The following is a 17,908-nucleotide window of genomic DNA, read 5'->3' on the forward strand; positions in this document are numbered from 1 at the left end:
GTATTAATAATAATAATTGCAATATTAATTCTATTGAGCTTTACAGTAGCTATGTGATTTGCCCATTTTAACTCATTTAACCCACACAGTAAGTGATCAATAAATGTTGGCTCCCTTCTCTCTTCACCTTTACTTCTCCCTTAACTTCACCTAGTTTTTCACATGTATATCATTTTGAAAGTTATTTGAAAAACTATTTTAAAAACTAGGTGAAGAGAGAATTTTGAAAAACTTGGTTTGAAATGTTAAACCTATAACTCAAATGTAGTAATTTTTGAGACTCTATGAAACTAATATTGCATTATTACTAGTGAAAGATTATTTCCTCACCCAGGTATTAAGCCCAGTACTCACTAGTTATTTTTCCTGACCCTCTCCCTTCTCCCACCTTCCACCCTTTGAAAGCCCTAGTGTGTGTTGTTCCCCTCTACGTTTCCATGTGTTCTCATCGTTTAGCTCCCACTTACAAGGGAGAACATGTGATATTTATTTTTCTGTTTCAGCATGAGTTTGCCAAGGATAATGGTCTTCAGCTCCATGTCCCTGCAAAGGACATAGTCTCATTCTTTTTTATGACTGTCTAGTATTCTAAGGTGTACATGTACCACATTTTCTTTATCAAGTCTGTCATTGATGGATATTTAGGTTGAATTCATGTCTTTGCTATTATGAATAGTGCTGCAATGAACATATGTGTGTGTGTGTCTCTATATAGAATGATATATTCCTTTGGTTATATACCCAGTAATGGGATTGCTGGGTCCAATCGTATTTCTAGGTAGGTGCACTACATAAGTATTTACCTTCCCTCCTCCATCTGCTATTCATCATTTATAAGTCCAGATTTTATAGATGTTTTAAAATATGGTGTACCTGTCTTGCCCTTGTGTTTAGTTTTAAAAGTGCTTTCCGGCCGGGCGCAGTGGCTCACGCCTGTAATCCCAGCACTTTGGGAGGCCGAGGCGGGTGGATCACGAGGTCGAGAGATCGAGACCTTCCTGGCTAACACGGTGAAACCCCGTCTCTACTAAAAATACAAAAAAAAAAAAAAAAAAAATTTAGCCGGGCATGGCAGCGGGCGCCTGTAGTCCTAGCTACTCAGGAGGCTGAGGGAGGAAAATGGCGTCAACCCGGGAGGCGGAGCTTGCAGTGAGCCGAGATTGCGCCACTGCACTCCAGCCTGGGCAACACAACGAGCCTCAGTCTCATCAAAAAAAAAAAAAAAAAAAAAAAATGGGGTAAAAATCCCACTCACAGTTACTTGTCTGGTATCACTTATCCTTTGTTGATTACATTTACACTGCACATTGTTATTTTCACATTGGTATTATTAATATGCATTTTGAAACGATAACATTAATTTGATGAATCAAATTTTATTAGTTCAGGTCATTATCTTTTTCCTCCTGCCCCTATGGTGCGTGAGGTCATTTGCTTTTAGAAACATGTGATTTAGAAACATGTGATTTCTTGTGATACATATATAAACACATATAAACACATGCATCTGTTTTTTTAAATTTTTCAGCAGCTGAACATAAAGAAATCTAATATATAAAATGATAAAAATGCTTTGCATTAATTTATAAACATGTGCATTAAAAGGCAATTTCAATACACTTTTCCAGTTTTGTGCCAGGTTTTTGATTATATTCATAGCATGCTTACCTTCTTTACACGTGAGGAATCTTCTTCATTTTTGCTATAAATCTGTTATAATGTAAATTCTCATTTTATATTTCTCTGTAATGGAGTCAACTATCACCTGGCCGATGCAGGCCAGTGCAAAGAGGTAAAGTTTTTTCGTGTGCCATAACCACACACAGCTTTAGATGTTTTTGCTAAAACATGTTTTATAAAGCTAACAAGCTAGAGAGAGAGGTAGAGGGCTCTCAGCATGTTCCTCTCTGTGTGTAAGTGCGTTAGTCTTGCTTTATCTTTCTTGAATCTGTGTCTGTGTGTGTGTGTGTGTGTGAGAGAGAGAGCAAGAGAGCAAAAGAGAGAGTCTTGTTTTTGTCCTAATATGTGCCTCCTCTCTTTCTAATTTTTTGTATTTGTTTTTTGTTCTTTCACTTCTCCATATACATAGTAAATATAAACAAATGGAAATTTTCTATTTCTTACTTTTGGAATGATAAATTTATTTGGGTATCCCCTCTATAAATGGATCTCAAACTTCAATGTATGCAAAAGTCAGTTGCCAGTTATATCTATTAGAAAATACAGATTTCCAGCCAGGCGCAGTGGCTCATGCCTGTAATCTCAGCACTTTGGGAGGCTGAAGTGAGCAGATCACCTGAGGTCAGGAGTTCAAGACCAGCCTGGCCAACATGGTGAAACCTCGTCTCTACTAAAAATACAAAAATTAGCCAGGCATCGTGACACACACCTGTAATCCTGGGTACTTGGGAGGCTGAGGCAGGAGAATTGTTTGAACCTGGGAGGCAGTGGTTGCAGTGAGCTGAGATAGTCCCACTGCACTCCAGCCTGGGCAATAGAGTGAGACTCTGTCTCAAAAATAAAATAAAATAAAATAATAAAATACAGATTTCCAGGCCCCACTTTTAGCCTCACTGTGAGTTCTTATTCAGTAGATCTAGGGCAGGGCCCGAGAATATGGGAGCCACATCCCTGCATATTCTGATGCAGGGAATCAAGGAACCACACTTTGAAAATATTTTCTTTTTCCTTAGGGCTCTCTGCTATTTCTGTAAACAGTAGCTATTGCTTCAGAGTATCCTTAATTCTTATATTAATTGCATAATTGTTGTTAATCAACTGGTTTTCTACAGTTTCTCAGAAATTATGGTCACAGGCGGACATAGCTATTTAATTCTGAAAGATACTTGTAAACCGCTATTCCACAAAATTAATTTGCTTATTTTGTTGACATTTTCACAACTGTAAGTAATGTGAATTAAGTAACAACTTTGCTTCAACTGTAGGAGAATGTCAAAATACTCCAGGAGAGAAGCATTGCTTATATCAACTCAGATTCATCTATAGAAGGTAAATTTTATTTCAATTTGAAGTAAAATTTTCAGAAAGGAAATTTTATTTCAAGTAACTTTTATTTATTGTTAAGTAGTTTACCATATATTAAGCCTATAAATTCTAACTTATTAAGCACCTCAGATATACCCTTCCTATGAGATGCTCGGTAATACCCTTATTTTTCATTTTCATTTCACAGAGAAAATAACTAGGATTCATATGAATTGATATGATTCATAACTAAGCTATTGCTTTTTATTTCTTTGATATATTTGCTATTTGTTTATATTAAATTACTACTTAAAACTCTAGTATTAACCACGTATTTTCACAATGAAGCTATTAATAGAATTTGGCTAAAACAGTTCAGAAGAAAGATTTCACAGAATACTCTATCTAGAAATATTTCCTGTATTCGTTGTAACAAATTTGAAATAAGTGTACTCACTCCTTTTGAACTACAAACTCCCTTTCGTTCTGGCTCAGGATCCCCTGAGCCCAGGAGTGTAAGAGAGACCCTGACTCTCAAAGAAAGAAAGAAAAAAAGAAAGAAAACAAAACTGATCTGGATTGTCTAGGCCAACAGGACATGATTTCTGATTAGCACTACTATGGAGACAGTATGATTCAGAAAAGGAAGAGATTTGTGTTCTAGGCTTTCACTGTATTGTGATTATTTCTAAATAAATGTCAGAACATAATAATTACTGACATGGCTTTCTCTAATATCTTGATATATACTATTGCATAGAATGAAATAAGTAAAAAGTTAATGCTACAGACTTACAACTTCCTTTGCCAAAATGCCCCTAAGAAATGCTGCCATAAGGATGACCCTTATAATCACTGTGAGAGCTGCTGCCTTAGCAACCAAAGTCCACCAAGACCTTCTTCTATTCAAAATAAGTGGGGCAGCCTCTCTTGCTCCTGAAGAACTAGTTCCACCCTGTTTTATTCTTTGGGAATAAAATCTTTGATTTGAAGATCATTATATCTTGTTTAAAATTAGAAAATAAAGTTAGAAATAAACATAAATGGAATTTCATTTAGAAGTATGAAATAATGTTCTGTGTCTTATTTATTTTTCAGGCAATTATACGCTCAGAGTTGACTGTACACCCCTTCTTTACCAATTAGTGTATAAACTGACAAAAGAGGTATATAAGGAGATGTGTCTTCATATGTTTTCTTTTGAATGGATAAATGAATAACATGTGTTCCCCCCTAAATGAATGGTACTTATTTTTAAGCTGGTGAGAGAACATGATTGAATCATATAAACAAGTCAAAACAAAATCTTTAATATGCCATTTACCTATACAACATAAGAAGATATTATCACCAGCTTCTTTGTTCTAGTAATAGTTCTTATTAATAATTGTGTGAACAGTTGTAACATGTATTTATCTGGCAGAGGTATTTGATATAGCAGAAAGAACACTGAGCTGGAATAGAAAAGCATATGGTTCAAAAACTGTCTTAGCTACTCTTTCATTCATTCAACAAATATTCATTGAGTGGTCACTATATGTCAGGCTCTGTAAAATGAATATAGCAGCAATAGTGATAAAGGGACAAGGTCACTGAATTCGAACACTCTGTAATCTAGAGAGGACATAGACTGGTAAATGAGGAATTAGAGTTCACTGGAATATTTGATACTATGTATGATGGAGAACAGTTATGGAATAGAGGATATTAAATCCTGGGGCTGGGGGAAGTTGAGCATAAGAGGAGGTTTGCAGAGTCACTGACACTTCTGTCAAATGAAGGGATGTAGAAAGGAGAGGACATTGTAAGCAGAGGACACAGTATCTAGAAAAGATGTGGAAGTATAAAAGAATATATTTCCTGATCTGAAGGGAGCTCAGCATGACCCAGCCAAAGACGTTGGTGGGAAAGATGGTAAGAAATGGGTTATAACCAATGAGCCAAGGAGTTCAGAAATCTGTTATGGAGAAATCATCAAAGAATTTCTAACAAGGTTGTTCATTGTTTTATGTCAGTGTAGTGAGTACATTAAGTAGTTGCAAGTCTAAAGGCAAAAATGGAAATAATTCTGCAGGCTTGCTAATCTCCCAGTAATTTATACATATTAAATGAGTTATAGATATTTTAAAAACTCTAAAATCTAAAGGACTCTGAATCTCTAAAACTTATATAATCTACTCATTTAATATCTGTGAACATCATTTAAATAGTTCCTTGCCAAAGAATTTACCTGTGGAAATGTTTGCTTCAAGGTCAGCCTTAGATAGCAATACGAAGTAGATATCATTTCTCTCTGGGTACTATTAATATTTCCTGTCTTAATCTTACCCTCTCTTTTTACTGTTCATGTCTTTAAAAACTAGTTTTTCAAATGAAACTCCTCTCATTTTCCTCATCACAATGCTGTCACCATCTTGGGTACCTGATGTCTTTGATCCTTTCACTGGAATGTTCCATAAAAACATCTTATCTAAAAGCAAGTTGAAAAGAAAATCTTTACTGAGAGAACCCTTTTTGGAGCAGGAATTTATGATTTGTGCTGTCCTAGAGAGATGATCCCTGCCCTTGATGTCAGGAATGATAAGAATTTGGTGGTTGATAAGGGAGAAGTTGACGTCTATGCCCCTTTGTACAAAGATAAATGCTTATCTATGGGCATACTAAGACCCAGTAGACAAAGGAGACTTGTTTTTACTCTCCTGTAAACTGATTATTACAATTTTATTAATCCCTAGTGCGTGTTAGCACAAATAGTCAAGCCATATTGGTGATGTGAAGATAGGGTAGGGATGAGAGACAAGGCTAAGCTTGGAGGGAAGGGCAGCTGCTTGATGGAGCAAGAAATGGGGCAAAGTGTTGCTAAATAAGAGGAGGGCTATCAATTCTGACAGTGCATATAGCTGAGGTAAGACTGATCTAGCTGAGTATGGTGGTGGCACATGCCTATAGTTCCTACTGAGGCAGTAGGATCACCTGAGCCCAGGAGTGTAAGCCATAGAGAGACCCTGACTCAAAAAAAAAAAAAAAAAAAAAAAAGAAGAAGAAGGAAAGGAAAGAGGAAGAAAGAAAGAAAGAGAGAGAGAGAGGGGTTGAGAGAGAGAAAGAAAGAGAAAGAAGAAAGAAAAAAAGAAAGAAAGAGGGAAAGAAAGAAAAAGAGAGGGAAGGAAGGAAGGAAAAAAGGAAAAGAAAAGGAAACTGACCCGAGGAAGGAAGGAAGGAAGGAAAAGAAAGAAAAGAAAACTGACCCAAAGGAAGGAAGGAAAAGAAAGAAAAGAAAACTGACCCGAATTGTCTAGGCCAATGGGACATGACTTCTGATTAGCACTACTTTGGAGACAGTATGATTCAGAAAATGAAGACGACTTTACTGGGAATTCAATTCAAGCAGGACCTAGGAACCGGAACAGAATCTCTCTAACCATTGCAAATTGGCAGGAGCAGAGTAGAGAGGAGAACCCAGTCAGCTGGCTAGAAATGAGCAGAACATCTCTGCAGCTGCCTCATGTTGGTAGGGAAGGGCGTGGAGTGCCAAGACTATTTCTAAGCTGTGGACCCTCTATGCAGTGATAAAGTATCATCTCATTCATGCTAAGCTAAGGGCAAGTGACCACTTCCCAGCCCTACCATTACTCTATGGAAGGGGGCGTTACCTTCTACTTGAAGGCTGATGAGGGCTTGTGTTGTCAGTAAACACAACACATTCATGCCTCTAAATAAGTGGGATGAGATTGAAACAGGGAAATTGTTCAAAAACATGTGCCAATAGCCAACGTCTTTATTAAATCCTCTTAAATTTAATTGCCATTTTCTCAGAAAGGCCTTACCTGGAGACATATCTATCTCTCATCCCCACATCTCTTTATAGCACTTTGATATTTTCTTTTGAACTGCTTATTATAATTTTATATTACAAAATTTGTTTGGTGTGTGTATCCCCAATTAGATTTCATTGTGAGGTCCCAAAGGGTAGAGACTATGTCTCCATTTCCGCATCTCCTTTCTGAGTTCAGTGCTTAATAAATATCTATAGAAACATTTTTAAGAATAGTGAAACAGAAGTTAGAGTAACCAACTCTATCTAAAGGCCAGAGAAAATATCAGATGTTTATGTTCAGAAAGTTACCATTATCCCCATTTTCACAGGTGAGAAGACTAAGGTTCAAAGAGGGGAAGCAATACACCAAGTTATAATGCTTTCACTGTTACTTAAGTAGGCTCTGCCTTAGGTCTGTTTTTGAGCAAATCAGGGTTATAAACAAACAAGCAAACAAAATATAGTCAATATGTGTAGTAGTCTAGATTTAAAATAGACAAATTTGACTCCACAGTCCACAGTCCACAATGTTTTCACCACATGGCTCTGCTCTTCTTAGAGTGTCAAAAGACAAGGCAAGTATAAGTTTGTAAATGTACATTTAATGAAAGGAATAAAAATATGACACTTGTGACATTATGTTGGTGCTCAACATGATGAACACCACACACACATACACACACACACACACACACACACACATATACACGCGAGCTCTTAAAATTCCCAAGTAGAAATCTGAGGTTATATAGAGTTTTAAAAAAAAAAATCCATAAAATTTTAACTTTGTTTAAACATAATAAGACTGTCTAAAAGAATAGTCCTGGCACTAACCCCTGATGCCCTACAAAACCAAGACTTATAGGTTAAGAAGCTGAGCTTGAAATTATGTCGCCTCTATTGTTCTGAGACCTCTTTGTAGATCTTCTTAGGCAAAAATAATTTACAAAAGCAAATGTTATATCTGAAGTTTTCTCCAATGTCTTCCCACTAAAAGAAATCTAAGCTGCCAAACATTAAAATGGCATTTGTAAAAATTTTAAATTCTATTTAAAAGTTTACCAAAATAAGTAGGAAATTACATCTTGGCAAAATTACCAACACAGGTAGGCATCATGAATAAAAAATAATTTGGGCTAGATTTATTTCTTGCCATTTGCAAAAAGATAATTTTTCTATAAATAAACATATATACACATGTGTATAAATATATATATGTACATATGTCATTAAAAGTAGAAGTCGATGACAAATAATATATAGTTTTATTTTGGCATAAATGTAGTTGCTTCTACCCCTCATTTCCACTATTTGATTTCTCTTTCTAGATCCCTAGCCCTGATGATGGGTTTGAGAGTAAATCACTGTATGAAAGCTGGTTGGAAAAAGATCCTTCACCTGAAAATAAAAATTTGCCTAGGTAAGTTACTGGTGTGCACCTTTTCTACCGTAGGATAAATTATAAATTCCCCTCTGCCTCTTGTTTCTCCAAACATGAAATTCTCAAGCGTTTCATCAATAATTTGAATCAGAAAGGATACTAACGAATTCCTGGCTGAGCACGGTAGCTCACGCCTGTAATCCTAGCACTGTGGGAGGCCAAGTCTGGTGGATCACCTGAGGTCAGGTATTCGAGACCAGCGTGGCCAATGTGGCAAAACCCTGTCTCTACTAAAAATACAAAATTAGCTGGGTGTGGTAGCAGGAGCTTGTAATCCCAGTCACTCAGGAGGCTGAGGCAGGAAAACTGCTTGAATCCAGGAGGAAGAGGTTGCAGTGAGCCAAGATCGTGCCATTGCATTCCAACCTGGGCAACAAGAGTGCAACTCCGTCTCAAAAAAAAAAAAAAAAAAAAAAAAAATTCTTCTGTCTAGTTTTGTTTTGCTGAATAGCCAGCACGTGAAATCTTTCAGCCTGTATTAGAGCACAAAGAGACCTAGTTTTGCAAATTTTTAGTCGAAATAGTTTCACTACATTATTAGCCATTAGTTGGCATTCTTGCATAAAATTTCATTTAGTTATGTATTAGGTGTGTTAATATATAATATAACTTCAGATGATAATGATGAAATAAAAGACAAATGCTAGATGATTTGCTTGTACATTTATTAAGGAGCATTATCAATAAACACCAAATTGTGTCTTTACCTGTGATTTAGAATTTATATAAATATTATTTTATTTTTTACGTCTTCTCATTCATGCTACAGCAGCTTTCTTAAATTTATTTTATATTTATTTGTTTTTATTTTCTTTTTTCTAAACATTATGGAATAAAAAGTATATATTTTTTCTACTGCAATGCCATTTCTAATACAGACTGAGCATTCCTAACTCAAAAATATGAAATCTTAAGTGCTCCAAAATCCAAAACTTTTTGAGCACCAACATGATGTCACAAGTGGAGAATTCCACACATTATAGTACTTAACACAAACTTTGTTTCATGCACAAAATTACTTAAAATATTATGTAAAATTAAGTTCAGCCTATGCATATAAGATATATATGAAATATAAATGAACTTTCTGTTTAAACTTGGGCCCCATCCCCAAGATATCTCATTGTATATATGTAAATATTCATAGTCTGAAAAAAATCTGAAGTCCAAAATACTTCTGGTCCCAAGCATTCCATGTGGGATACTCAACATGTACAAGCAAATAATAGTAACAGTTTATAGCTTTATTCCTCATTTCAAATTGGTCTTGTGAAAGTTTGAATGTGGGTCCATTATAAAAGTTTCACATGCCAATTCAACAAAAATAGTAAAATACAAAAATGATTTTTAAAATATTGAAGAGGTCAGTCTCAAAAACACATTTGGAAATGTATAGTTATGTTATTAATGCACATGCAATTCTATATTCTGTTTTCATGACTTACCATTATTTTACTAAAAATTTTTCATGTCTTACATCTTATTTATGTATATGCATATATATGTGAGAGATAGATCAACAGATAGAGGTTTCCTAATCATATGAAAAGAAATAAATTATAATTAGATTTATTTCTAAAATGAAATAAGGCACATTTAGATACTTCATGATTTTAAAAGTAGATTTTTTTGTGGCAATTTTCTTACTACATGATAGTTCTCTAAGAGCAGGGCCCATGTCTTTGTTGTTTTCCCCTCTAAACAACAATGTAAATGCTGAAAATATGATGGAGAGCATCATCACCAGATGCAGTCTTTGGTGGCACAGCCCAATTCTTGTTATAGGTTGGTGCAAAAGTATTTGCAGTTTTTGCCATTACTTTTAATTTTACAGTAATTTTCCTGCAGATTATGGGAAAATGCCTTGAGGGTGGTTGACCTTTTCTAAATTCTTGTAAATGTAACATATAATTCCTTGCTATTCTCGGGACAGGATTCCTTGTCCCATCTATTTAAACTTTGTATCATTTACCTGTTTGTGTGTGTGTGTGTGTGTGTGTGTGTATTGCATCTAGAATCAATAAGCTGGGATCTGGAAGTGACTTTGAAGCTTATTTTCAGAGACTTGGAATTGCTTCAGGCAGAGCCCGTTACACTAAGAATAAGGTAAGCCATTTTATCATTTTGAATATATAACATTTCATCTACAGTCCTTTAGCAAAGAATGTCACTGAGTTGTTTGGCACCAGACACCTGGTGGATGTGGCCTGGGAAGAGTTTCCAGGGATAGAGATAGACTGCATGTCCCTTTCCAGATGAACAAGGAAGTAATTTGAGTAATTTTGTGAAAATTTCATTGTTAGGGTTAATCAAAGAAATGGTAATTCACAGAGTAATGCCAGACACTTAGCTGGGTATCAGAACCAAGTAGTTCACATCCTTTCCCTGATTTGTCAGAAAACTCTCATTCTCTAGACTAGTCTTGCAGGCTCTGATGTACTTTCCATGAGGAAGAATGCAGTTGAACATATTTTGGTCAAGTGGAGCATTAGGGTAAGATTCATTATGGTCGGTAGCTCCTCTTCATATTCCCACTTCTGCCTGTCACCTGAGTCAAGGGCTCTTGGTTGGGAAATACAGCAAGTTTCTCTTTTAACTTGATCCCCTTTTTTGTTCTGCACTGACTGGTTTCACCTCTGTCACACAGATATCCTGATGATATGCAAGTACTTGGATATAACCCATATATACCATGTTTGCTCATCAATGCTATAAATTATTTCATAAAGCAAATTGAAGATTACAGCAGCAGACACAGATTTGTCATAGATTTTAATCAATTTTCAAATCATAATTGCAATACACCTAAATTTTGCTTGCCCATTATATGTATATCACTGACTATTCAGAATACAGTAAAGAACAAAGAAATAAAAGTAACTCCAGAGTAACCCAAAATAGATAGATAAACTCAGAATACTAACATTCATTACACTTAATACATAAAAGATATGTTTTAACTCTTTTTCAAGGCCTGCTCACTTTTATACTCTGTCTTCTGTAATTGGATCAAAGTTATCTAGTTTCTAAGACCACTTTAGATTAGAAGCAGACAATTAGATAGAAGGAGAAGGACTGATACGGGGATTGCTTTTTAGTGATACTAAAAGCAGTAAGAACGATAGCCCTATAACAAGATGGCAAATGGTAAAAACTAAAATTACAACAGGCAAACTGAAGAACTAAAAAGAATATTTATACAGGATACTACTATGTAATAATTCATATTCATAATGGTACCTTTAATTATGTAATAAAGTTTAAATGACATTTAGATATACACTGTTTGGGAAGGAAGGGAAGTTACTTTAATAAATCATCCTTAAGTTGCATACTTAGCTGGCCAGAACCTTTTTTAAACCAATCAATAGATAACTTTGAACTATGCTGAGGTGCAATTTGAATATGTATTCCCTAATTTTAGTTATCGAAGATACAAGAAGAATGTTCAAGGTGTAGCATTTTGAATGAAGTTTATATAAATTGTAAAACAAATAATGAGAAAAAATTTAAAATCAGTGAATATTTGGCTATAGTATTTTTGTTATTAGCATTTTGCCTCATTGTGATAAAACTCAGGGTGTAATATGGTTGTATTTTTTCATTTTTCTTTTTTTTTTTTTGGATTTTTAGTAGAGAAAGGGTTTCTTCATGTTGCCCAGGCTGGTCTTGACCTCCTGAGCTCAGGCAATCCTCCTGCCTCGGCCTCCCAAAGTGCTAGGATTACAGGTGTGAGCCACCTCGGCTGGCTGGTTGTATTTTTTCTATAGTTATTTTTATGCTTACATAAAAATTAATTATAATGTGAATATGTAATGTTTATTTATACTTGCCTCCCTCCACTTTTTTTTTCAGAAAACAGATAAGTACAGCAGCTACCCAGTGTACCACACAATTTATGAGACATTTGAATTGGTAGAGAAATTTTATGACTCCACATTTAAAAAACAATGTTGTGTGGCTCAATTACGAGGAGCACTGGTATATGAGCTTGTGGACTCTAAAATCATTCCTTTCAATATACAAGACTATGCAGAAGCTTTGAAAAACTATGCAGCAAGTATCTATAATCTCTCTAAGAAACATGACCAACAATTGAGAGACTATGGAGTATCATTTGGTAAGAAATAGTTGGGCAGATATTTTACAATCTTCAATTTAGAGCTTTAAAATATTATCTCCTATGATGATCAATGCATATTGTTTCATCCTAGAATACATATTTGCCTTACTTATTTTGGCTTCTACACAAAAACTTTAAACAAACACTTATTAAAGAATCTGATTTAATCTGGCATGTATAGAATGAATCCATTATGGCTATTACCACAAACATTGGGATGGTAAACATTTTTCGTGTATTATGGCCTTTAAAAACATTTTTACTGGTCAGGCGCGGTGGTTCACGCCTATAATCCCAGCACTTTGGGAGGCCAAGGCGGGCGGATCACGAGGTCAGGAGATTGAGACCATCCTGGCTAACACGGTGAAACCCCGTCTCTACCAAAAACACAAAAAATTAGCCGGGCATGGTGGTGGGCGCCTGTAGTCCCAGCTACTCGGGAGGCTGAGGCAGGAGAATGGCAGGAACCCAGGAGGTGGAACTTGCAATGAGCTGAGATCGCACTACTGCACTCCAGCCTGGGCAACAGAGGTAGACTCTGTCTCAAAAAAAAAAAAAAAAAAAAAAAAAAAAAAAAAAAAAAAAAAAAAAAATTAACTGTCATAGAAACAATATTAGAAAAATGTAACATTATGTGCAAAAGATTGAGAAGTAGAGAAAGCCACAAATTCTATTACATACATATTTTTAATTATCAACAAAGTGATTATTACTGCATATATCTTTTAGTGTTTGTCTATATGAAACTTTTTTTTACATGGTTATAAGCATTCTTTCCTTTTATTAATGACTGTTTAGTGGTTGCTCTTCTGCACTGTGCATCTCCTATACAGCAAGGATGAATCATAATGTAGTGTATGTAGTAGCATTGAGGATTGAGTTTGGAAGCAGTTTGCCTGGTTTAGATACTAGCTTTATCATTTTTTCATTGTGTGACCTTGGGAAAGTTACTTAACTTCTCTATGTGTTAGCTTTCATACAATGAAAAGACAAAAGAACATATCAACATACAGAAATCATTGTGGAGATTCAGTTTGATAGTATATAGAAGCTGTGGTGGATGGCACTAACTGTTCATTAAATGTTACCTATTATTACTGTTTTATTACAACCATTGTCTTTTATTATTCTGGGGGCACATATTTTAGTGTATACCCAAATTATCAAATATGCACTGAGTTTCTTCTGTGTACCAAGTACTATGTTATTACCTGGGAGATATAAGTGTGTACAAGGCTCGGTCATAGTTCTAAGGAAGCTTAAAGTCTAACGTGGGGAAGAAGGTAATATGTAGATAATAGGTTATTATGGGGATATGTAGAGAGTACTATAAGAACGCAGAGAATGGGTATGGAATAGTAAGGACTTCTGAATATTATTATATAAAGGATTAGTAAAATTTATATAATATTATTATAGAAAGGATTAGCAATTACAGCAAGTCTAGAAAAAAAATGGTCTAGAAAAAAATGAAGTAAATAAAATGTGTTTATATCAATACAATTGGAGTAGCTCTGCAATAATGGGGGAAATAAGCAGAGATAAAACCAGAGAAATAAGCAGATCCTACAGCAAAATGGACATTCGTAGTTCTGTGACTATTCAGCAGCCAGTTGTCTTCCTAAATGCCCTGCTTTCCTTTTGGTGAATGATGTCTCATCAGTTTTTATAAGTCAGGGTCCAATTAAGAGACAGAAACTACACAGTTACAGTGGAAGGGCTCGCTTTATACAAGGTTAATTCCTCTACCTACTTACCTTCTTAGAGGCCTGGTTTGATCTGTTAATGCCTTTCTCTGTCATATTTTCAAAAATCACCATTACTATTGGTGACTATCCATTAGATTAATTCTTCTTATAGCTTTTCTATTTCAAAAACATTTCTTCTTCTGTGGAAGGATGTGCTCCACTTCCTTCACAAGCAAAATTCTTCATTTAGTGCCAGGCAAAAACAGTTCCTGAGAAAATGTATTAGTGTAGGAATGAAGGTATGATTAATGAATGAATGAATATATAAATGAATACATAATCTACACTGTCTATAGTTTTTTTTAACCTCTCACTAGCCAATCCACTGTGCTGTCTTATGTCCTTTCCACTCTAGAAAAATTGCTCTTGTCAATGTCCTCATTGACATGTGTCACTAATCCCAGGGACACGTTTCAGTTATCTGTCTTGACTTCTGTCCTGCATTTGAAATTTAAAATGCTGTCTTCAGCATTCTTTTCTCATAGTTTCTATTGCATCTGTTATTACATTATTTGGTTTGAACATGGCTTAAAAACAACAATTAAAACTGAAGGAAAATCTAGGACCAAAAGACTAGGACTAAAAGCTAGGACTAAAATCTGGGACTAAAAAGGTTTTTAAAAATACTGAATATACTTATACCGAATGTACCACTTACTAGCTAAAGCATTTAGAGTTCAGGATTTCTATTAGGTCAGACCAAATAGAAATTAGGTAATAGAAATAGAAATAGAAATCCTTTCCATTAGGTGTTACCTAATAGAAATCCTGAGCTGTAAGTGCTTTATCTATAATATGAATATCGTTATCTCCTGATTTGCTTGCACCATAGGATTAATGCAAGCAACAAATCAATAATGTATGTTTAAAGTCCTGTGTAGCAAATATGGAATATAATAAATACATTGTTGTAATAAAAATATAATATACAGTCACCCCCTACATCAGTGAGTTCTGCATCCACATATTCAACCAACTGCAAGCCAAAAAAATCAGAAAAAAAAATCCACTAAGTTTCAAAAAAGCAAAACTTGAATTTGAATTTGTTGTGCTCTGAGCACTACATTGAATCCACATGAATGAAGTGATATATAGGCATTTTATTAGGCATTATAAGTAACCTAGAGATGATTTAAAGTATAGGGGAGGATGTATGTAGGTAACAGGCAAATACTATGCCGTTTTATATTAGGGAGTTGCTTCCATGGAATACGGTATCAGCAGGGGATCCTGGAACCCAGGCCCCACTGATACTGAGGTATGACAATACTGAGAACCTAATTACTTTGCGTAGAAGCATTGTGAATTAAAGAAGAGTTTGACAAAACCAAATCTGATCCTCTTTCTCAGTATCTGGATATATGTTTGTCACAGGTTGCCTGCTGAACAAGATCTCAAATGCACTATCTGAAAACAAGAATTGATATTTTTTTGCCCTGTAGTAATTACAGAATCATACCTTAGCATAGCTGTATCCAGTGTCTAGCATCTAGTTGTTTTCCCAATGAATGAATTAATGAATGAATGAATTCTGGATTTCTGGTAAACTATGGGTTAAGGAGTTATTTGTGTCCTAGATTTTTGAAAGTTATTTTCTTTAAGAAACAATCTTACCATTTTTTTGTTTTCATACAATATTTCTTTGTTATATTCTACTAATTTTCATGGATCTGCAAGAAGACTCAGTAGAAAAATGGCTTCGACATCTATGTGGTTATATCAATCTGGAATAGGGAGGGCGGGAAAGCGAACCTCTGAAATATGAGCTAATTTCTCTTCTGCTTTTCTATTTTTAAAAAAGACTCCTTATTTTCTGCCGTGAAAAACTTCTCAGAGGCTGCTTCAGGTTTTCATAAACGACTTATACAAGTTGATCTTAACAAGTAAGTTTCAAATCCCTACTTTAAAAAAAAAAAAAGCAATCTGGTTACTAGAATGAACTGTTTTCATTCATATCAGCATTAACTTCTAAATCACTGCTATTCAAATTATAGTCTGCAAATCATAGCAGCAGTAAATGGGAACTTATTAGAAAGGCAGGCTATCAGACCCCAACCGAGACATGCTGAATTAGAATTCATTTTAACTACCACCCCTGCCCCTCCAATGATTTATACTAACAGTGAAGTTTGGGTAGCACTGCTCTGAATGGTAGACTAAAAACTCATCCCAAAAAGACAAGGGCCAAAGGGACCTGTCATTAGGAGTTTGCATGATGAAAATTCTAACTATAGCTGTAAATTCATAGTTTTAAGTGCGTTTGTAATATATTTTACAAGTCCTTTGTTCAGTACTCCTATGTACCCATTTAGAAATTCTTTTTTCATTGATGAGTTTTTTGCATTTTATTTAATTTATTGCCACTTGCAGATTGAAAATAGTTTCAAAGTATATTCAAAGTAAATACCATGTAACAAGCATAAATTTATCCACAAATGTGTCCATGTCACATTTGTTTTTTTCAGACGTAATCAGAATAAACTTTGCCACTTCCCATATTGGAAGAAAGTGATAAGTAGTTTTAAGGGACCTCATTCTCCTTCGGATTGTAGGGGAGCCCAGGGAACTTATTCAGCTCCCCAAAGGGATAGTCTGAGTGTGAAAAGGGATTCCCTATCCATTGCATGCAGCTATCTCTTATCTTTCTTACAGACTTCTGAAACCTTCATTCACTCTTTGTTGTCCAGCCTTTATCTGCTCTTTTCTTCCGCAGTAGAACCGAATGACTTATCAGGAATAACTTGATAGCTCACTTTGTCTACCTTTCCAGGAGGCCTGGCTATCCTCCTAGAAAGAAGTATAGAATGTCTTTGAGTTCTTTTTGATTGGTGTGTGATCTAGAAAAATATAACAAACGATTTCCCATTAGGTCTCTCTGCTGACTGTAAATATTAGAAGGATGACCCTGCTATTGTTTGTAGCTCACCATGTAAAGTATTACTGAGTTAATATTCATTTTGTTAAAAATTGATCAATTTTAGAAATGTATTTTCCCAAGCCTTGTTTTTATTTAATATTATTTTGAAACACGATTCTGCGGTTTGGGTTATAATTATGTATATGTTCTTCTCAAAGTCCCATTGCAGTGAGAATGATGAATGACCAATTGATGCTCCTGGAAAGAGCATTCATCGATCCTCTTGGTTTACCAGGAAAGCCGTTCTATAGGTAAGGAAACAATAGCTGCCAAATACATCACTGTGACCAAAACCGGCATACCTAAAGTTGGCTTTAAACTAATGCTGTTAGATGCTGTTAGAAAGACAAATATGTATACTCTAGGGAATTTGGGTAACATTGTACATCTGATAATAGTTTAATACATATTAGAAAAATAAATTTCATATTGTTTATTGCTTTGCTGTGAGTGAAAATGGTAAAGGCTAGTTGAAAAAGAACTCTAACAAAATCTTCAAACTGTAGAATCTTAAAGGGAAGTTTAGAGCTCATCTAGTTCAACCTTCTACATAAATCCTTTTTATAGAATCTCAGGGCCGGGCGCGGTGGCTCAAACCTGTAATCCCAGCACTTTGGGAGGCCGAGACGGGCGGATCACGAGGTCAGGAGATCGAGACCATCCTGGCTAACACGGTGAAACCCCGTCTCTACTAAAAATACAAAAAAAAACTAGCCGGGCGAGGTGGCGGGCGCCTGTAGTCCCAGCTACTCCGGAGGCTGAGGCAGGAGAATGGCGTAAACCCGGGAGGCGGAGCTTGCAGTGAGCTGAGATCTGGCCACTGCACTCCAGCTCGGGCGACAGAGCAAGACTCCGTCTCAAAAAAAAAAAAAAAAAAAAA

At 35.4% G+C, this 17,908-nt stretch overlaps 1 protein-coding gene across 2 annotated transcripts in view; it reads left to right on the plus strand.

Moving 5' to 3' along the window:
* Positions 1–17,908, plus strand: part of NAALAD2 (N-acetylated alpha-linked acidic dipeptidase 2) — a 56,458-nt gene that overhangs the window by 30,214 nt on the left and 8,336 nt on the right. For both annotated transcript variants that reach the window (XM_023209201.3, XM_023209202.3), the window contains 7 exons: positions 2,946–3,009; positions 4,084–4,151; positions 8,128–8,219; positions 10,256–10,346; positions 12,096–12,360; positions 15,913–15,994; positions 17,187–17,279. In XM_023209201.3, the coding sequence (XP_023064969.2) occupies positions 2,946–3,009; positions 4,084–4,151; positions 8,128–8,219; positions 10,256–10,346; positions 12,096–12,360; positions 15,913–15,994; positions 17,187–17,279 (755 nt within the window). The remainder of the gene's footprint in view (positions 1–2,945; positions 3,010–4,083; positions 4,152–8,127; positions 8,220–10,255; positions 10,347–12,095; positions 12,361–15,912; positions 15,995–17,186; positions 17,280–17,908) is intronic.

The sequence above is a fragment of the Piliocolobus tephrosceles genome, chromosome 13 (assembly GCF_002776525.5).
Source record: "Piliocolobus tephrosceles isolate RC106 chromosome 13, ASM277652v3, whole genome shotgun sequence".
NCBI classification, from domain to species: domain Eukaryota; kingdom Metazoa; phylum Chordata; class Mammalia; order Primates; family Cercopithecidae; genus Piliocolobus; species Piliocolobus tephrosceles.